Source organism: Sceloporus undulatus, chromosome 2 (assembly GCF_019175285.1).
Source record: "Sceloporus undulatus isolate JIND9_A2432 ecotype Alabama chromosome 2, SceUnd_v1.1, whole genome shotgun sequence".
Taxonomy (NCBI): domain Eukaryota; kingdom Metazoa; phylum Chordata; class Lepidosauria; order Squamata; family Phrynosomatidae; genus Sceloporus; species Sceloporus undulatus.
The window spans coordinates 162,879,938-162,898,414 of record NC_056523.1 but is presented as its reverse complement, the minus strand read 5'-3'; the positions used below and the strand labels follow the sequence as shown (position 1 = coordinate 162,898,414).

Here is an 18,477-nt window from a genome sequence, read left to right as displayed (position 1 = left end):
GATCTAAATATTTCATACTTTTAAATGCAGGATCTTCAGACTGGTGTAGGGTCTTCTAAGGAGAGGAAGAAGAGAAGTGCAAGGAGGATATATTGATTTTACAGGATATTTTCTGTATACAAAGCCTGCATGCAAGGCTGCTCTACACCTTTACTTATCACAAAGGTTGCTGTAAAGTAGATTTTCCTGCAAGACAGTGACTGACCCTAGACTATTCCATCAAAGGAATGATTCTAGGGTTTGATCTTCATGGTTTGTTCCTAGGCTTCCCTGTCACATTAAACAGCACAGTCTTTGTTCAGTGCCATATTGTGGATCTAAGGCTGTAGTCCTGTGCATGTTTACATGGAAGAAAGCCCACTGATTACTTCCGAGTTAGCATTCTTAAGTCCTAATATCCTACATTTGCTTACATTTGGTTAAAAGAACAGTTGACTTGTGTTCCTGTAGTTCAGTGATTCCCAAACTTTAATCCCCCATGTGTTTTGGACTTGAAATCCCAGAAGCCCCAACATCTTGGGCAATAGTCAAGAATTCTGGGAGCTGAAGTTCCAAACATCTGGAAGATTAAAGTTTGGGAACCACTGCTGTAGTTTATCATGCTTCACTCCATACAACATTCATATTGGTCAGTGCCAGTGAAGTTAATGGAACCGTGCATGGTGAGAAGAACATGTAACATCCTCAGCAATCCTAATCTTTAGTGTGTGAGGATTATTTAAACCAGGTTTAAAAGAATTCTAGATAATGGATGCTGTCCTCTAGCATGGTAATATTGAATACTTTATCTGAATATCTTAGCTGCTAATATAAGTCTTCCCCCCTAATAACATGTATTAGCTTTTTTATTATTATTTTTAAAAAGTGTGATGTGAGGTCATTGCACTCCTTGTCCCCATAGGTAGGATTGGGACTCAGCAACCACACATCACATGGACTGTTGCTTTGTTTGCTGTCACACATCTCTAGTAACATCTAGTTGCATCCTAGATGTTTCCATTTACTAAATATAATAGATGGTGTGGATGCACCACAAACCTAGCATGGTTCTTTACTGGATGTAAGATGCTTTCATTCTAGTTCCATTACTCAGTATGAAAAGGATTTTGTATCACCTTTCAGATTAACTGAGAAAAAGATGTAACATAAGCTTTTGTAGACTTGATCTATTTCCTCAGATGCAAGTCTAACAAAAGTTTATGAGGTTCTTTTGCATACTGATATTGCAGACTAGCATGGCTATGTCTGTTATTCTGTTAGCAATAGCAAGTACATTTCTATACAGCTTATCAGTGTACTTAAGCACTCCCTAAGCAGTTTACAATACGTAAGCTAGTTGCCTCCAACAAGCTGGGTACTCATTTTAGGAAGGATGCCAGGTTGAGTCGACCCTCCTGAGCCCCTGGCTGGTATTGAACTGACCACCTTATGCTTTGTGAGTGTGTGGCTGCAGTACAGGCATTTAACCAGTGTTCCACCAGGGCTCCTGTATACCAAACCTTATCGGATCTTCCCAACTCTCCTTCAGAGTCCCAGCAAGAGGCATACAGTCCAGATGGTTAAACACAGAGTTGGCCCAAGACATAATGCTGCCTGAGGCAAAGAACAAGGTACTGAAGTGCCCATCTTCCTCAGTGCAAAATATAGAAGCTGACTAGATAATGAAAAGACAGTGTTATTCCATGGAAGCAGGGTAGCTTAAGATACACAGGACAAAATGTTTAGTATACATGAGATCTTGTGTATATCATACTTTTACTCCAAAAGACCAAGAATCCCAGCTCTGTGTATTGCACTGGTGTCCCCCAGCTTGTGCTGCCTGAAGCAGCTGCCTCTTCCACCTAATGGTAGAGCCAGCACTAGGACATACTGAAATTCTAAATGTTGTGTATGTCCATGTGATGAAGTCTTCAGATTACCTGCATCAAGAAGGCAAACTAAGCAGGAAAAGTTAAGCGACTGGTTCTCTCTCACTCACTTTTGGGCAGTGGTGCCTTAATTGCAGGCATGAGGCTCTGGCAGAGCCCTTTGGGGCTGGTCATTCTGATTTGTCAGGAATCTGTCTGAAGGAGCAAGTGGGAAGCCTTCCTTAGATATATTGAAACACCAGCTCTTGAAAGCCTGTGGAAAAACATCTCGGTTGGAGGAGACCTTGCAGCCGAGAGTCTTGGTCTTTTGGAATAAAAGTATGATAAATAACATGCTCCCCCTGCTGGAGAATTTATAATTTTTCACATTATTTTCTCTGTAACTTGCAGTTGGTTCATGGTTACCGCAAGTTTTGTGTTTGTTTCTTCTGGACATTGGATTGCAGGCTAGGAGATGGGGAAATGACTACCGATCATAGATAAGTGCATGGTTCAGTTCACATCTACGCTTAATCAGTTGCTCTGTCATTACTCATGTGTGCAGTTGCAAAACTCAGGAGTTTGTGTATGATTTTATTTCCCAAACTTCCTTCAGAATGCTCAGGAGAAGAGTGCACATGTAATTCCCTACCACAACCCTGCAAGATAAGTTGGAGTGCCAAAGAGTGAGTTACGCATGCTCACCTAGCAGTTTTCACGGCAAAACACTGTTTTGATCCCACATTTATCCAGAATAAATCCAAAACTCTGCCCTCTGTGTAATTGCTATCATTTCTTTGTTTCATTTGGAGTATTCATAGGTTATGATGAGCAGAACACTGGGCTGTATAAAAGAAGTGAACTAGTGAAGCTACCTTCTTTTACTTCTAGGTAAATGGGAAGGTTTGAAAGCAGCTCTAAATTTACTTTGAATTTATATCACATGGGTGTGGTACAAAAAACAAAGCAGAAACATTACAAATAATATTCTATAGGGAACAGGAGAGACACCCAAGCATTGACTCATCCTTTTCAAACAAACTGTCTAAACATTTCTTCTCACTTAAGAAAAAGAATCTTAGTAGGCCTGTTGGTGCCATAGAACACATGAGCACTACTTTTAATTGGATCAGTTTATGCTGAAAATGCTAAGAGCAAACCTTTGGTTACACAGAACAGTTCTTCAGGAGTAAGTGGTTGTGTGTGTGCGTGCATGTGCCTTTAAGTTGGCTGTTGACTTATGGTGGCCATATGAATTTTATAGAGATTTTTTAGGCAAGGAATATTCAAGAGGTGGTTTTGCCAGTTCTTTCCTCTGAAACATAGCCTAAAGTATTTAATATCCATTGGTAGTCTTCCATTCAAGTACTAACCAGGGCTGACCCTGCTTAGTGTCCAAGATCAGCATCCATACATCCCCAAAAGACCTTGGTTTGAAGCCAAGACTATCAGTATGGTTGCATTTTTCTTCTAAACTTAATCAGTTGGCTGCACACAAACCAGCTAAAGATAAGCTCTGTTAAATCCCACTGATTTCAGTGGAAGAATAAAAGTAGGGGATTAACTCTCTTTTACTGAAATAAATAGCTCTTGTAGCCCAATCTATGGCCCAGTTTACATATAATAGAAAAACATGATGTAGGTGTTCATACCTGAGCCTTGGGCTGATGCATTCTCCTCTCCTTATTCTCTTTGAGTGCTGTGATCGTTCTCTCCTTTGGTTGTATTAACCACAGTTTACTGTCGCATCTGAGCCAGGGAAGCTATTTTCATGCCCACAAGTTCATGCACAGTTGAAGTATAATGGAAGATTCATTTGTTTATGAAAGGAATATAACTCACAGGAAAATAAAATGGAAGACACGTGAACCCAAGGCTCTAGTGCAAATGGCCAAACCATGGTTTGCTGTTGGGTTTAAACCAGCCCTGTACATGTTAAGTCAGACATGGATCCCACTGTGCTCAGTAGGAGCGTGGCCTTGAAAGCAATTACTATGTTTTGTCGATACATTTTGTGAAAGCAGTATTGGATATTGCTTTCACAGTACTCTCACAGCAATAATTTTAAATATGATTTATGCTTTGTGTTTATGGATTTTTTTTAAAAAAAGAGATTGGTTTTCATTGTTTAGATATCATATGCTTTATTATTTGTTGTTGTGTGGCTTCAAGTAGTTTCTGACTTAGGGTCACCCTAAGGGGTCATGGGGTTTTCTGGGGCTGAGAGGTATGGCTCGCCCAAGTGGGTTTCCGTGACTAATTGTATGTTAATACCCAAATTCATTGACTTTAAAACAGCTTTCTGATATCAAAGAATGAAATGATAAAAGAAACAGTGGAACTGAGATGAGATGTTTTCACAGTTCATATTATCACGACCGAGTGGAATTTGGACAAGGCTGTGGAGGTTGGTTAACTATCAATCTTTTAACGGTTTTCATGGCACTTGAGCGATGCCTGTCTCAGTCTCCCTTTGTTCCACCCTGGTCCCTTCAGTCATTGATGCTGCTGTCTCAGGGTTTGCCCTTCTTAAACACAGGGCCTTAGAAATGTTTCCTAGAAACATTCAGGCATTTTGTTATTGCATACAGTGTTGTGAAAGAAAACTAACTCATTTGTGATGTAGTATCATGGACAGCCAAGAAGACAAACAGATAATAATAATAATATAATAATAATAAATATTTATTTGTATCCCGCCTCTCTCTTGAAGGCACACAACAACAAATTTTTGAGGATCAAGGCAGTTCTTTGAACAGTTCCTTGAACAGATCAAGCCTGGACTTTCCCTGGAAGCCAAGATGGATAAATTGAGGATGTCATATTTTGGCCACATCATAAGAAGGAATGAATCATTAGAAGAAAATAATAATGCTAGGTGGGGCAGAGGGAAGCAGAAAGAGAGGAAGACCACATACAAGATGGATGGAATCAGAGAGGCCAGGGGCCTGGGTCTGCAGGACCTGAGCAGAGCAGTGGGGGTCTTGGAGAAATCTCATCCACAGGATTGCCATGACTCGAGGGCAGTTAACAACAACAGTTGTGATAAGTTTATATTCATATTTGCATTTGTGTGTGTGTGTCTGCACACATAGGGTAAGTTGACTTTCAGATGTGTGTATCTCAATACACACAAACATGCTCACAGTCTAAGATTAAAGTAGAAAAAAATTAAATACAATAGGATATTAAATATGGAAGGGTATTTTGGAAAATAGGGACATTGGTTCTCTCTGGTCATGTGATTGTGCAGTGAACAATAAATTTCCAAATTGAAAAGGAATAAAACTATTTATTTTTATCAGAGCTTTATTACATTATTAAACAAACCCAGGAGGCAAACAAAAAGATGCACATTTCTTTTTCTCCCTCTGCATGACATTCATTGTCTTCAGGTTGTAACAGAATGGGAGAGCATGGTAAAAGTATCATTTTTGCCAAACGGATTTTTCCAGCTTGTCAAATGGGACACCTTTATGACCCTCTCTTGCGATTTTACAACCTGAAGAGTAAGAAGTGAATAATGTCATGCGTAGGAAAAACCCCCACATCTTTTTGTTTATCCGCTGGGTTTGTTTAATAATGCCATAAGGCTCTCGGTTACATTTATATTCCAGCTTTCCTTCAAAAGCTCAAGGTGACTTTATCCTCACAAAAATTTGTGGAACATAGGTTGAGAGATTGCAGCTGTCAGACATACTTTCTGACCTTGGGTTCTCAGACTCTGTTCTCGACTGGTTTAGATCTTACTTGTCTGGCAGATCTTTTGCAGTAGTTGCAGGTGGTCAGACTTCTTCTCCTGTTCCCTTATCTGTTGGAGTTCCCCAGGGCTCTGTTCTGGGTCCCCTTCTGTTTTCTCTCTACACACTGTCCTTAGGTAAACTCATTAGCTCTTTTGGCTTTTCCTACCATCTGTATGCCGATGACACCCAGTTGTATCTTTCCACCCCTGATCTTTCTCCAAGGCTTGAACAGCAAGTCTCGTCTTGCCTCACAGCTGTCTCACAGTGGATGCGCCATCGTCGTTTGAAACTCAACATGTCCAAGACGGAGCTTCCTGTCTTTCCTCCTAAGCCCACCCTTCAACACTCCTTTTCTGTCTCTGTGGACAACATCTCTATTCAACCAGTCCAGCAAGCCCGCAGTCTTGGTTTTATCTTTGACTCTTCTTTGTCGTGTATCCCTCAGATCCAGACCACAACCAAGGCTTGTAGATTCTTCTTGTACAACATTGCCAAAATCCGACCATATCTCTCCGCCTCTACTGCCAAGATCCTGGTCCATGCCCTAGTGATCTCACGACTTGATTACTGTAACGTCCTCCTGGCTGGGCTTCCTCTTTCTCACCTCCATCCTTTAATCTCTGTCCAGCATTCAGCTGCATGCATTATCACATCCACCCACCACTCTGACCACATCTCTCCTGTGTTGGCATCCCTTCACTGGCTCCCCCTCCCTTTCCGCATTCAGTATAAGCTCCTGCTGTCGACATTTAAAGCCCTCCATGGACTGGCCCCTCCTTACTTATCAGACCTTCTTTCTCCTCACCTTCCCACCAGGGCCCTCCGTTCTGGTAGTCAAGGTCTGCTGTCTCAGCCCAGGATTTCATCTGCCCCATCCCGGATTCGCCCCTTTTCACTTGCTGCCCCCCACTCCTGGAACCTTCTTCCCCCGCGAGCAAGAGCCATCACTTCTTTAACCAGCTTCAAAACGGAGTTGAAAACCATCCTGTTCAGAGTAGCCTTCCCAGGCATTGCATAATTGTCGCTTGCTATTTGGTGTTCTTTTGTTGTCTGTTTATCAAACCATTTTCTGTATTGCTATGTACTGTATATGCATTATCCTACTTGAGAGTATGTATTTTCCCTGGAAAATGATTAACCATCCATTAAGAACCCAAGCCCTCCCTCCAGTCCATCTGCCTTGGTCCAGGCCTTGGAGGTAGAGAGGAACTGCTGGACCTCTTATCCTTTCCCGCCACCATTCTCTTCTCCTTCTGTGTCATGTCTTTTTAGATTGTAAGCCCGAGGGCAGGGAACTGTGTAACTAAAAAGATTGTATGTACATCGCTGTGTAAATTTACAGCACTTCATAAATAAAGGTTAATAATAATGAAACAGAAGCAAAACTGGGTTTGTGCATTGAGTGTGCATAGGGAACTGCAGCCCACCCTGTGCTTGTAGCACTTTTTATGACTGGGCATTTGAAAAGAGAGAGTGTATGGTACACCAAAATAACTTGTGTGTGAAAGCACCTCTAAGGGTGCACCATAGAAATAATGCAGTTTGACACCACTTTAACTGCCACAGTTCCATCCTACAGAATCCTTGGCTTTGTTTTCTAAGACACCCGCACTCCCTGGCAGAGCAGACTAAAGACCTTGTAAAACGACAAATGCCAGGATTCCACTGGATACAGCTAAAGCACTTAAAGTGGTCTCAAACTGCATTATTTCTACAGTGTGGATGCATCCTAAGTGTGCTATCTTAAGAAGTAAAGGACTGGGAAAGCTTCTGTTCTTAGAATTTTCTTTCTTTAACCAGGCAGCCACTTTTAAAGTGATAAAAGAAACCACTTTCGTGTCTCTCCTACCATTGTATAGTTGGGAACAAGTGCCACACTACATGATGATTCAGTCCAGCATATTCAGCATGCTATGGGATTGCTCCACTGCACAGCAGATGGATTTTCTGATGTGGGAAACAAGTCCTGGGGACATAGAAAGGTAGAAGAAAGGAGCACTCTAGCCCAGTTTTGTCTGTTCTGACAGCATCTTTTAAGGCTTACAAGTCAAAAAAGACTTTTCCCCATCATCTGCTTACTTGATCATTTTAACTGGAATTTTGAGGTTTTTGAATGTGGGCATTTCTATGCACATGAGCCTTGCCTTTAGACAAAATCAGGCAGCTGCCTTAGGGGTAAGAGAAAGTTAGCGGGGGAAAAAGGAGGAATGAAGGAAGAAAGGGTAAGAGGATAGAGGGGGAAGGAGTATGGAAGGAAATTTCTTGAGATCAGATTTGGTAGGAAGAAGAAAGAAAGGGTTTTGAAAGAGAAGGATAGTTTTAGGGACAAATTTGAAATTAGAAGGCAATCAAACATTTGATGATGTTGAATTTTTTATATATGATTGGAAAATGTTTAAGATAACCAAGCAAATGTTTTGTAGTATGTAAAGTTGTAAATGTCCTTGTTCTTTCTTTCTTTATTTATTTTACTTTTCTTTATTAGTGTGTGTATGTGTGTGTGTGTGTGTGTGTGTGTATATATATATATATATTGTTAAGGTTCTTGTCTATATTTTACATTTTGTTTTAAAAAATATAATTAAAAAATGGAAACAGAGTGATATGCTTGCACCCATGCCCCAAAGCTAGCTGGCTATTCTCACATGAGATAGAGGATGTGAAGTTCAGGCAGTGTCATTTTGTCCTTCCTCTGAGTCCTGAAAATGTTTCAAGTCAGCCCTCCTGCTTGTCCTTTCTTGTCCATATTTAAACCTGCCTGGTGAATAAAGAGCAGTAATGTACATGTGACTTAGAAGTAGCCCAGCTTCTTCTCCTGGGCATCATATTTATCATGTAGTGATTTACTGAGATGTGGAGCAACTTTTGGTTTTTCTATTATTATTATTATTATTATTATTATTATTATTATTATTATTATTTTCCACTTTCCTATGCTTCAGATCAAGGGGGAGCATAAATGCTACAGGATAGCGGGCTCCCAAAGATGGGGAACCAAATATTTGGTTTAGCTTTGGAAAGAAGACCCACAGGTTTTCTCCTGTCTGCTGCCCAACTGTGCCCAGCAGCCACCTTGGTCTTCTGTCCATTCCTCCCTTTCATTCTGGATGTTGTCACAGCTGTAGAGTCTGTGGCTTTTTCTGCTTGACATGTGACCTTTTGTACACTGTCCTCCCTTGACCCACCTTGGACTGGAATGAATTTAAGCATCCTAAAAATAACACAGGAAACCTGGTATGGGTTCTATGGAAGGCTTGACAGAAATGTCAGGACCATGGCGGAAGAGGGCAGGAGACACCACAAACAATCATGCATATATACCCATATATAGGAACATCTGGGCATGTCTATAGACATTACATTTGGTTGATCAGATTCTAGAAACACATAGATGGACATTTTTAGGCAGTGAATTCTTGGCCGGTATCCTTTTGTTAAACTCATAATCCTTTTTGTATGGTATATTTATCACAGTTTTCTCATAGTACCAAGATTTGTAATTTGTTGCCTGGCGTCCTTAATAGTGAATCCATACAAAGATACAGAATGATGCATATTGAAGCCAGACAAAGAGAAACTGATTTGCTATGCTTCTTCTTACCCCCCCCCCATTTACCAAAGTAGAGAGTTAAACTACAGAAAGCATAATTTCTGAAAAGTGTCAGACTGCTTTATACTTGAAAACCTATATAGTAGATATGAACAAGAGTGGGAGTGGCATCTCTTTCAGATCCCATATAAATGTGTATCTTTTGCTGCAATCCAGTGCAGACTTACCTAGCAGTTTCATATGACTCGGTTTCTAATATCAGTGCATTGGGACTGTGCTGTTTATGCACATACAAGTTGGGGTGGGTGGGAATTTAGCATCTTTGTGGAAACTTCCCGCTGTCCTGTTTTGGGCATTTAATCATTTAAGGCAGGAGCAAGAGTAGTTGTCCCTGTAGACCGGATTAGCATTATTGACCCTCCAGATGTTGTTAGCGCGCATCTGCTATCAGCCCTAGCCAGCAGAACCAGTGATGAGGGATCATAGCAGTTGCAGTCCAACGACATCTGGAGTTACCTCTCTTCTTGCAATCAGGAGCACTTGCTGTGCTGAAAGTAAGCCTGCTCCGTTTAGTGGAACATGTCCTCAGGTACTTTTCACAGAGTATTACAGCCTAAGCTTTCAGTCTGAAACAGATTTACTGGTGTGTAAGCCCCACTGAACATAGTGGGGCTTACTTTCAAGTGAACATGCATGCCCATCACCACCATGAAATGCTTATATCTCTGTGAAATGAAAGGATGTATGCTGCTTGGTGGAGGATGCTGATGATAACGCCCTGGATCTTATGTTAGTTAGGACCCTGTTAGTTCCTCTAGTTAGTTCTAAGTAGAAGAGACCCTTTGAATCAGTGGGGTTTATCTATGTAAATTTATTTACCAATCAACAATTGAGTCAGTAGGTCTTCTCCAATTGGGACTTCATTTTGTACAGCTTTAAGATGCTTTAAATAAAGTATAGGACAAGTCAGTTGTGCCTTCTCCGTTTTACAGATGAGCTAAGACGGTATTGTTTCTGTGTGCCTTCAAGTGGTTTCCAAGTTATGGTGACTCTATCACATAGTTTTATGGGGCTGAGAGTGTGTTACTCACCAAAGCCTAAAACTAATTGTTAGTCCCAACTAGTGTCTCTCTCTCTCTCTCTCTCTCTCTCTCTCTCTCTCTCTGTGTGTGTGTGTGTGTGTGTGTGTGTGTGTGTGTGTGCCTTCAAATTACCTGTGGACCTATGGCAACCCTACGAATTTTACAGGGTTTTCTTAGTCAAGGAATACTTGGAAGTGAGTTCCTAGTTCCTTCCTCTGAAATGCAGGCCACGGCACCTGGAATAGACCCATTCAGTTGATGGAGATTTTGTTACAATTAACGCTTACAGAATTAAGCTAATAAAAGTTTTGAATTTGTGATTTTGTGGCTTATATTAAGTTCTCTGATGTTTCTTCTTAGTTACCAGTCACAAAGGTCTTCGCTTTTTTAAAAAGACCTGACATTTTCAAACATGACTTTCTGATTTTGCCTTTATTCTAATGGGTCACTAAATCCATGAAATAACATTTATGAAGCCACAACAGGATGTACCCAGTTTTCAGCACTTGGCGTCAAGTGACAGGGCCCCAAGCGTGAGAAGGAAACTTTTTGTTAATGGCACAAGGAATAACAATTGAATTCCTTGCCCCCCCCCCCCAAAAGAAAACTTAAAAAAAAATCCAGAGAGAAATATGCCTTTGATCCACCTCTCTTTGCCTTCTCCCAAGTGTTCGCCAACCCTTCCTGGAAGCAAATGTCATTGGTGTTGTTTCATATAAGACCTTACATAAAGTATAGTTTCTAATGATGCTCACAGACTCTCCCTCCACCCTTAACCATATCCCCCATTTCTCTCTTGAGTGTCCTGTTATTCTAGAAAGTGTTACACAGTGTGCCAGGAATTGTTTCAAGTGAGATAATGGCACTTTTGATTTTTTTTTATTGTTTGTTCATATTTTGGGGGTTAAACCACTACTAGCGTTTCTTTCTTTGCACAACAGTCTGGGGGTGCTGCACCCATCTTTCCAGTGATATAATGGGCATATCGTACCAACCAGCTGTTGAGAAGGGAGAAACAAGAATTGCTCCCTGCTGAGTTAATAGAGTGCAAACTACTTTTGCACTTTGAACTCACTTCACAGCAACTGAAATAAACTGAGGACAAAGGGTGAGGCGATAAAAACAGGGACATTTTAAAACACTGCTAAAAATGTGGGACAATAGAGAATTTATTGGAACTATCCCTGCCAAATCAGGATAGTTGTAGGGTATGCTTTCCTTCTATCCACCTTGTTGTTTCCTAAACACACCACAGCCTCTCAAGGCAGCAGCACAAGCGATAGCAAAACCCAGCATTTGAACTGTGTGATATTCTTCCTTCACCATTTTGTTAGGCCACCTCCCATGACTATAAAAAACAATTCAAACATTATATTTACATGACAAAGAGACTGTGTTATCTTTCATTAAGTTCCGGGTATTATGGAGCTTGTGCGTGTGTTATATACCTAAATTACAAGAGAAAGGAATTATTGCAACTGTTATACATAGTTAGTTCCTTCCAAGTTTTGACCTCTGTCAAGTTGTAGTAATGAAAATAATGGCTCCTAGGAACATAGTTACATTCATTGCAAAGTGCTTAAAGGTCAGGACAGGTTGTAAACAGGAAAAAGTACTGCTTTGTGAAGGGGTTGCAAGCAAAGATATATTGAAGGCCCAAAAAGGAAAGTGTAAACTTCAGGAAATACTAGAGTACTATAGAGTACAATATCTGTTATACTGCTAAATCTAGCCACATTACTTCCTTTCCATGTCACAACCTACTTTCTGTTTGCTTTCTCCAGGTCAGATCTTGCCTACAAATCGCAACACACCAAGTCCCATTGATCCAGAGACCATTCAGGTTCCAGTGGGGTATGAACCTGACCCTGCTGATCTCGCCCTCTCCAGCATTCCCGGCCAGGAGATGTTTGATCCTCGTAAGCGCAAGTTCTCCGAGGAAGAGCTCAAACCACAGCCAATGATTAAGAAAGCCCGCAAAGTTTTCATCCCAGAAGACCTGAAGGTAAATTGGAACTGGTGCCTAACTTATAGAAAGTACTCTAGAGATCAGGATAGGATGAAAGTGTTTGGCCATCAAGCCTGCTTTATACTATTCTATCAAAATCTAAAACCAAGTAAATAAAATATGCCACCTTGAGTTCATCCATGAGAGAAAAGTGGCACCCCAATATAATGACCTAAAAGTGATCCAAGTTATCTTGTGAGATTATTTCAAAGCTGATTTAAAATTCTTAGGATTGATTTGAATTTTCCATATTGTATAGCTGCATCATTCTGGCACATACATTTAGTTCAAGAACAGCGCCCCCCCCCTCCCAGTTCAGCAGCATGATCCTCCAGTAGCAAATTATTAGTGCCCTAACAAGTACTTACTGGAATAATGATGGTTGCATTTCTACTGGCAGATAAGAGAACTTTGGGGATTTTTCACTTGCCCAAATAATTTGATAAATGGGTGCCATTTGTCATTCTGCCTCAGGCAGCAAAATGGGTTGCATTTAAACTCATGCAAGAAACATAATCCTGTCAGTGGGGCTGTGTGTGAGTGTATGTGTGTGAAGAAACTGAAGAAAATCTAAGAACTGGTAAGCCCTTGGAAGGTTTTTTGAGGCCTTCAATATATCTCACTTTTTTGTTCAAAGGCTCTGGCTGCTCAGAGGAGTTTCTGGCCTTGCTATGAAATGGCAGCAAGTATTGTCCATAGGTTTCAGTGGGGTGTTGGGTCAAAGCTTTCCCTTTCCTCCCCAGCTGCACTTGCATTATGCTGGTTGGGTTCTGGAAAGGGGTAAGCAGATTAGGCCAGTCAATCGTCTCTGGGGTGCATGTGATTCTCAAATGCCAGCCCTGCTTCTTTCAGGCTTGGATTAAAGGATTTGCCTTTGCAATTTGTTAAAATAAAGATGTACGTGGCCCTGGATTGCACAGGAATGAACTGAAGTTTAAAGCTGTTTTTTTAAAAAAACAACAACAACTGAGAGGAATGAGAGGGGAAATTATAAACCCCGTTGATGTAGGCTATAAGGAGTCCTTCCCTCCTCTCTCTTTCCTCTTTCTCTTTGGTGTGAGAGAAAGATTTAAGGAAGAGACTGCCAAATGCCTGAACAAGTCCGTAGTGTCAGCTCTGAGGATTATTTCAGTTCATGCCAGTATTAATTCTGAATTGTTAAAAGAGGCTGCATTTCATCTTGGTTTCACTCCATGAACATCATCCAGAAAAAACGAAATATGCAAGAATATGAGGACTAGAAACTTAAAAAGCTAATAAGCAGCCAATGAAGAGACTTTAATATAGGCTTTTTGTGGGTTTTTCGGGCTATGTAGCAGAGTTTCTTTCTGACGTTTCACCAGCATCTGTGGCTGGCATCTTCAGCCGGCCATGAAAGCCTTCGACTTTACTTTAATATAGGTGTTACATGATCACCCCTAGAACTCCCGGTGACCAATCTGGCTGAGTGAAAATTTCACAGTTAAACATACAGGGTATAATTGCAGTTCTGTGCAGTTACTTGGAAGTAAGATGCATGGAATTCAGTAGTGCTTATTCTGTGTGTGCATGTGTGTGTGTATGAGAGAGAGGGAGACCTATGGCAATCTCACAAATGTCATATGATTTTCTTAGGCAAGAAATACTCAGAGGCAGTTTGCCATTGCTATCCTCTGAAATATAGCCTACAGCAGCAAGTACTCCTTGGTGGTCTCCCATTAAAGTACCAGCCAGGGCTGACCCTGCTTAGCTTTCAAGATCAAATGGGATCTTGTACCTTCAGGATAATTAGTCCTAAGTAATTGCTGTATAGGTTCAACTCAGTGAAATACATCACATATTGACAGAGAATTTTAGCCAGTTGAAATGCAACACTTAGTGTTAACTTAAAAGTATGAACAATCAGACAAAGATGCTTTATTGTTTAAAGCATTAGAGTAAAGCAAAGCAGCCTCTGCTTAATTATTTTCATCATTCTTTGACCATCAAAATGATATTTGGTAATAAATTATTTTGTCTGGATTGGAGTCACAGAACACCTAACTTGAGAGTACGTCTGGCAACCTGATGCATCTTTTCCATGGCTGAAATCTAATGTCTTCTTTCTGTCTGTCTGTCTTTCATGAGCAGGATGACAAATACTGGGCAAGGCGTAGAAAGAACAATATGGCCGCCAAGCGATCCCGAGATGCCCGGAGGCTGAAGGAGAACCAGATTGCCATCCGCGCTTCATTCCTCGAGAAAGAGAACTCGGCACTACGCCAGGAAGTGGCCGATCTACGGAAAGAGCTTGGCAAATGCAAGAATGTCCTTGCCAAGTACGAAGCCCGGCATGGCCCTCTGTAAATGGCATTCTTCTCACCCCACTTTCCGTTTGTTCCTCTCTTCCTTTCCCTTCTATCCTGCTGCCTTTTTTTCTTTCTTTTTCTTTTTCTTTTTGGTGGTGAGTTGACATTTGAATAGATGGACAGTGTGTTTCCTTTTTGATAGCACCACACCCAAACCAACCTTTCAGTCATCAGCACTTTACCGGAACGCAGAAACAAAAACCAATGTACAACTTTTTTTTTGTTTGTGTGTGTGTGCGCGCGCGTGGGGGGAGGGCATGCGTGTATGTATGTGAGAGGGTGCATGTGTATCTCAGCACTTTCCTTTTTTTATGAAACCCTCTAATCAGGGTGGCATATTTTCACTTGGAGGTCTGAGATCTGCCACAGTAAGCTTTTTATTACATAAATAAATATATAAAGATATATGTATGTATGTATGTATTTTTTCCCCACTGCTGCTTCAGAGTAGATATATTTTATCTTGCCATCCTCTTGATTTACTTGGGGAAGAAATGACAAAAAAAGAAAAGTACAGTAAAATAAGTCTCCCCTGTATAAACAGGAGAAATAAGAAGAAAGAGAGAGGGAGACAGAGAGAGGCTGATCTCTTTTCAATCTGTTGTTTAAATATGCTTAATCAGATAATTTTAACTTGCTAATAAAATGCACAAATGACATTTTAATACTCCACTGCAGAAATATTAATTTATAGACTTGCTTCCCTTTTGTCAGTTTCTTTTTGTGTTCCTATGTTCTGGTAATAAAATGTATTTTCAGATTCATACTGCTGTTAGTAGTTCTCCAGCTGGTAGATCTCAGACGGAACAGCTATGTTTCCTTTAATTGCCATGAACTCTGAAATAAATTGAAATGAGTACTACAGACAAATCACAACAGGGTAGGGTGGGGAGGTTTGGCGCATTGCCTGAACCTAAGCAATAATCCTGTTGTACACTAGTGCATGTTGTCTACGATGTTCCTAGTGGACATAGGATGACTTCCCTACCTAATCAAATAACTTTTAACTGCTGTTGTTGGTTTTTGTTTTTAAACAGAAATTGTATAGACTAGTTGACAGGCTGCTATAAAAATTCCTGAAACAGTGAAGGGAAAACAAAGCCTTGACCTCAGAAATCTTTGCACAACTAATCAGAGTTATTTTCTTGCCTTAGGCGCATTTAAATTTTTGATTCCCGTTCTGTTTCTTATGTGAGCACAATGTTCAATTAGTAACCACTCACTAGGACATTTCTAAATATTTAACATTCTTGACTTCTTTTACACTTCTTTACAACTGTTTCTATGCCTCTGGGAATCACTGAAGAATGTGAAGCTCCTGAGGCACAAACAAGGTTAAAACACAGTCAAAAGGTGTGCAGGCCATAGGAACTGGGATAATACAAGCTGCCCTCCAGTTGTGACACCACCAAACATTGCCTATTTTTGCCTTGATGGTGAGGCCAACTCTTGGGATTTATATTGCTGCTGGGCCTGCTGAATTCCACCCCCTTTCTGCTCCAGAGGGGTGGGCAACTTGGACTTTCTAGATGTAGTTGACCTACAATTCTCATTAATATTGCTAGGTTTCCAAAAGAGCCATAAGTTATAGTCAAAATTAATGACGCACAGGGTTGACAATCAAGACGTACCTGTTGACAAGTTTATTTTGTACAAAATTACTAAATGAAAGTATTGATTTCAGTTCACTTAACCATGTATTTTCCTGTAAAATTAATGTGCCTTTAAGTCATTTCTGGCTTATGGCAATGCTTTTATGGGATTTTTTTGGCAGAATTTGTTCAGAGAGGGTTTGTCCTGAGGCTGAGAGAGTGTAACTTGCCAAGGCCACGCAGTGGGTGTCCATGGCTGAGTGGGAATTTGAATCCTGGTTTCCCAGAACCCTAGTCAGACACTCAAACCACTACACCACATTGGCTCTTAAAATTAACACGCTATCCACAATTATAATTACATGATGATCACAGGAAACATATGGTCACATAGCAAAATAGAAAACAGCAAAAATCCACAAAACAGTGGATTTAATTGGCCAACAGTGGAGACTTTTAATCGGCCAACCAAAATGCACAATAAACATGTCACAAGCTTTGAAGCTCCACTGGCTTCTTCATCAGACAAAGATGGTAAGAATCATGCAGGAGGGAAAAAATTGACAATGATGGTCAAACTTATGGAGGACTCACATCCCAAAATACAGAATTTTTAAATTTTATTTTATTTTTGGAATCTTGTTTAGTCCATGTAAAAGGAAATGCTTTGCAACTCTCAAATCTGGAACATTTCCCAGTCCTATAAAGGATGAGCTTTCCAGCCCTCAAATAAAGGTTATCCCTTATAATAAGGGACACTTAGGCCCAGTACAGACGGGCCGTTTGCGGCAATAGAAGGGCTCGATACGGTGCAGCATCCATATGCACTGAGCCCTACTATTGGCACCATTATGTCACAAGGCTGCGGCCTCACCCACACAGGGCGCAGCCTCGTGACATAAGGGCACCCGAGCGCCCTAATGGCTCTGGGCGGAAAAGCCGTCATTGCAGTCCTTATGACAGTGCAAAAAAGGGCGGCTCCCTTTAGACAACATGTCTGTGCTGCAGCATGCGAATGCTGCAGCACAGACGCAGGGTAAAGATGGCCGGCACGGAGCCGCCCATCTGTACTGCCTCTCAGTAACCCTAATTCCCATTAGCATGAGGAATGGTGGAAGTTGCAGTTCAACAATATCTGAAGGTGACAGTTGTTCGCCCACTGCTCTGCCAGCTGCTGGTATGGTCCAGAATGATGCTCCTAGGTTCAATCAGTGGGAAGAGGATGAGATAGTCTCTCCCACTCACTTGTCAGATGATGCATTTATGTCCTTGGGTACAAGGATGTACTGTCTTCGACCCAAGTGACAACATATACAAGAAAGACCCAAGATAATTCAACAGAGCAAAATCAAAACATTCAAACAATCAGTGGAAAAGGCTGTTTTTGTATTCTTACTACAGTATGTCAACCCACATTTGCATTTCTCAAAGTCTTGGTTTTGTGACTGATGTTTTTCTTCAACATTTCTGTAATATGTTTTCTGTGGACTTCTCCTTTGTTGTTTTTCTGATTGTTTTGATACAGTCAGAAGTTACTTTTGCCACCTCCTTTTTCCTTGTGATGTTGTTTTGATTGTATCATGAGCTGGTGGTTCTTGAGCTTTTTTTCCTGTTGTTTTTAGCTTTGATTTGCTTTCTAAATTTGTGTTATATTATGAAATGGACTTTTGAGGAGGGGGGCAGGGAAAACGAATGTAAGAGTTGCAGGTATACATTGAAAGGTGATGGTGTTGTACTATGGTTAATCCAATCCATATACAAGTTTTCTGAAGACCAAAAGAAACTGATTATTATCAAGTGCATAAAGTTATACAGAATCATTAGAGATTGTGAGGTTCTTTTGTACAGTATTTTTGAGAACAAATGCTGACTCTATATTTTGGGGAATGAGATGATATGATAACCAGGGGGCCGGGTGGGGAGGAGAGAGATACACCATATTTACAGATAGAACAATGATATATCTCATTAATATCTCATTAATATTGTACAGAGAGAAAATGCTTCTAGTTCTTTTTTTCCCTTTGAATACTTCTGTATTCTGTGCTAACCACTGACATGCTGGTATGGTTCTGTCCTTTAAGTTGGGCAGTGAGATGGCAAAATCCATATCTTTGGGGACTGCCACTCACATGTGCAGCAATCACATAGGACTCCATAACATCAGTCTACTCCCTCCCTTGGTACATCCCACCTTGACCCACATAAGAGCCTGAAATGCTTGTCAAAGGGGTGTGAGAGAGGGCTGGAGAGAGAGCAAAAATTGCAAACATACTTCTGCTAACAGCTCAAGGTGCTATAGTACTTGAGTGCTGAGGGGAATCATCT

General features: G+C 40.8%; 1 protein-coding gene across 2 annotated transcripts in view; it reads left to right on the top strand.

Annotated features, from left to right (window-relative positions):
• Nucleotides 1–17,969, top strand: part of HLF (HLF transcription factor, PAR bZIP family member) — a 69,361-nt gene extending 51,392 nt beyond the window's left edge. The window contains exons 3-4 of one of the 2 annotated variants that reach the window (XM_042449927.1): nucleotides 12,007–12,227; nucleotides 14,337–17,969. In XM_042449927.1, coding sequence (XP_042305861.1) covers nucleotides 12,007–12,227; nucleotides 14,337–14,555 — 440 coding nt within the window. In that variant the 3' untranslated portion in view covers nucleotides 14,556–17,969. The remainder of the gene's footprint in view (nucleotides 1–12,006; nucleotides 12,228–14,336) is intronic. The other variant, XM_042449928.1, reaches the window with a different exon arrangement.
• Nucleotides 17,970–18,477: the final 508 nt, after the last annotated feature.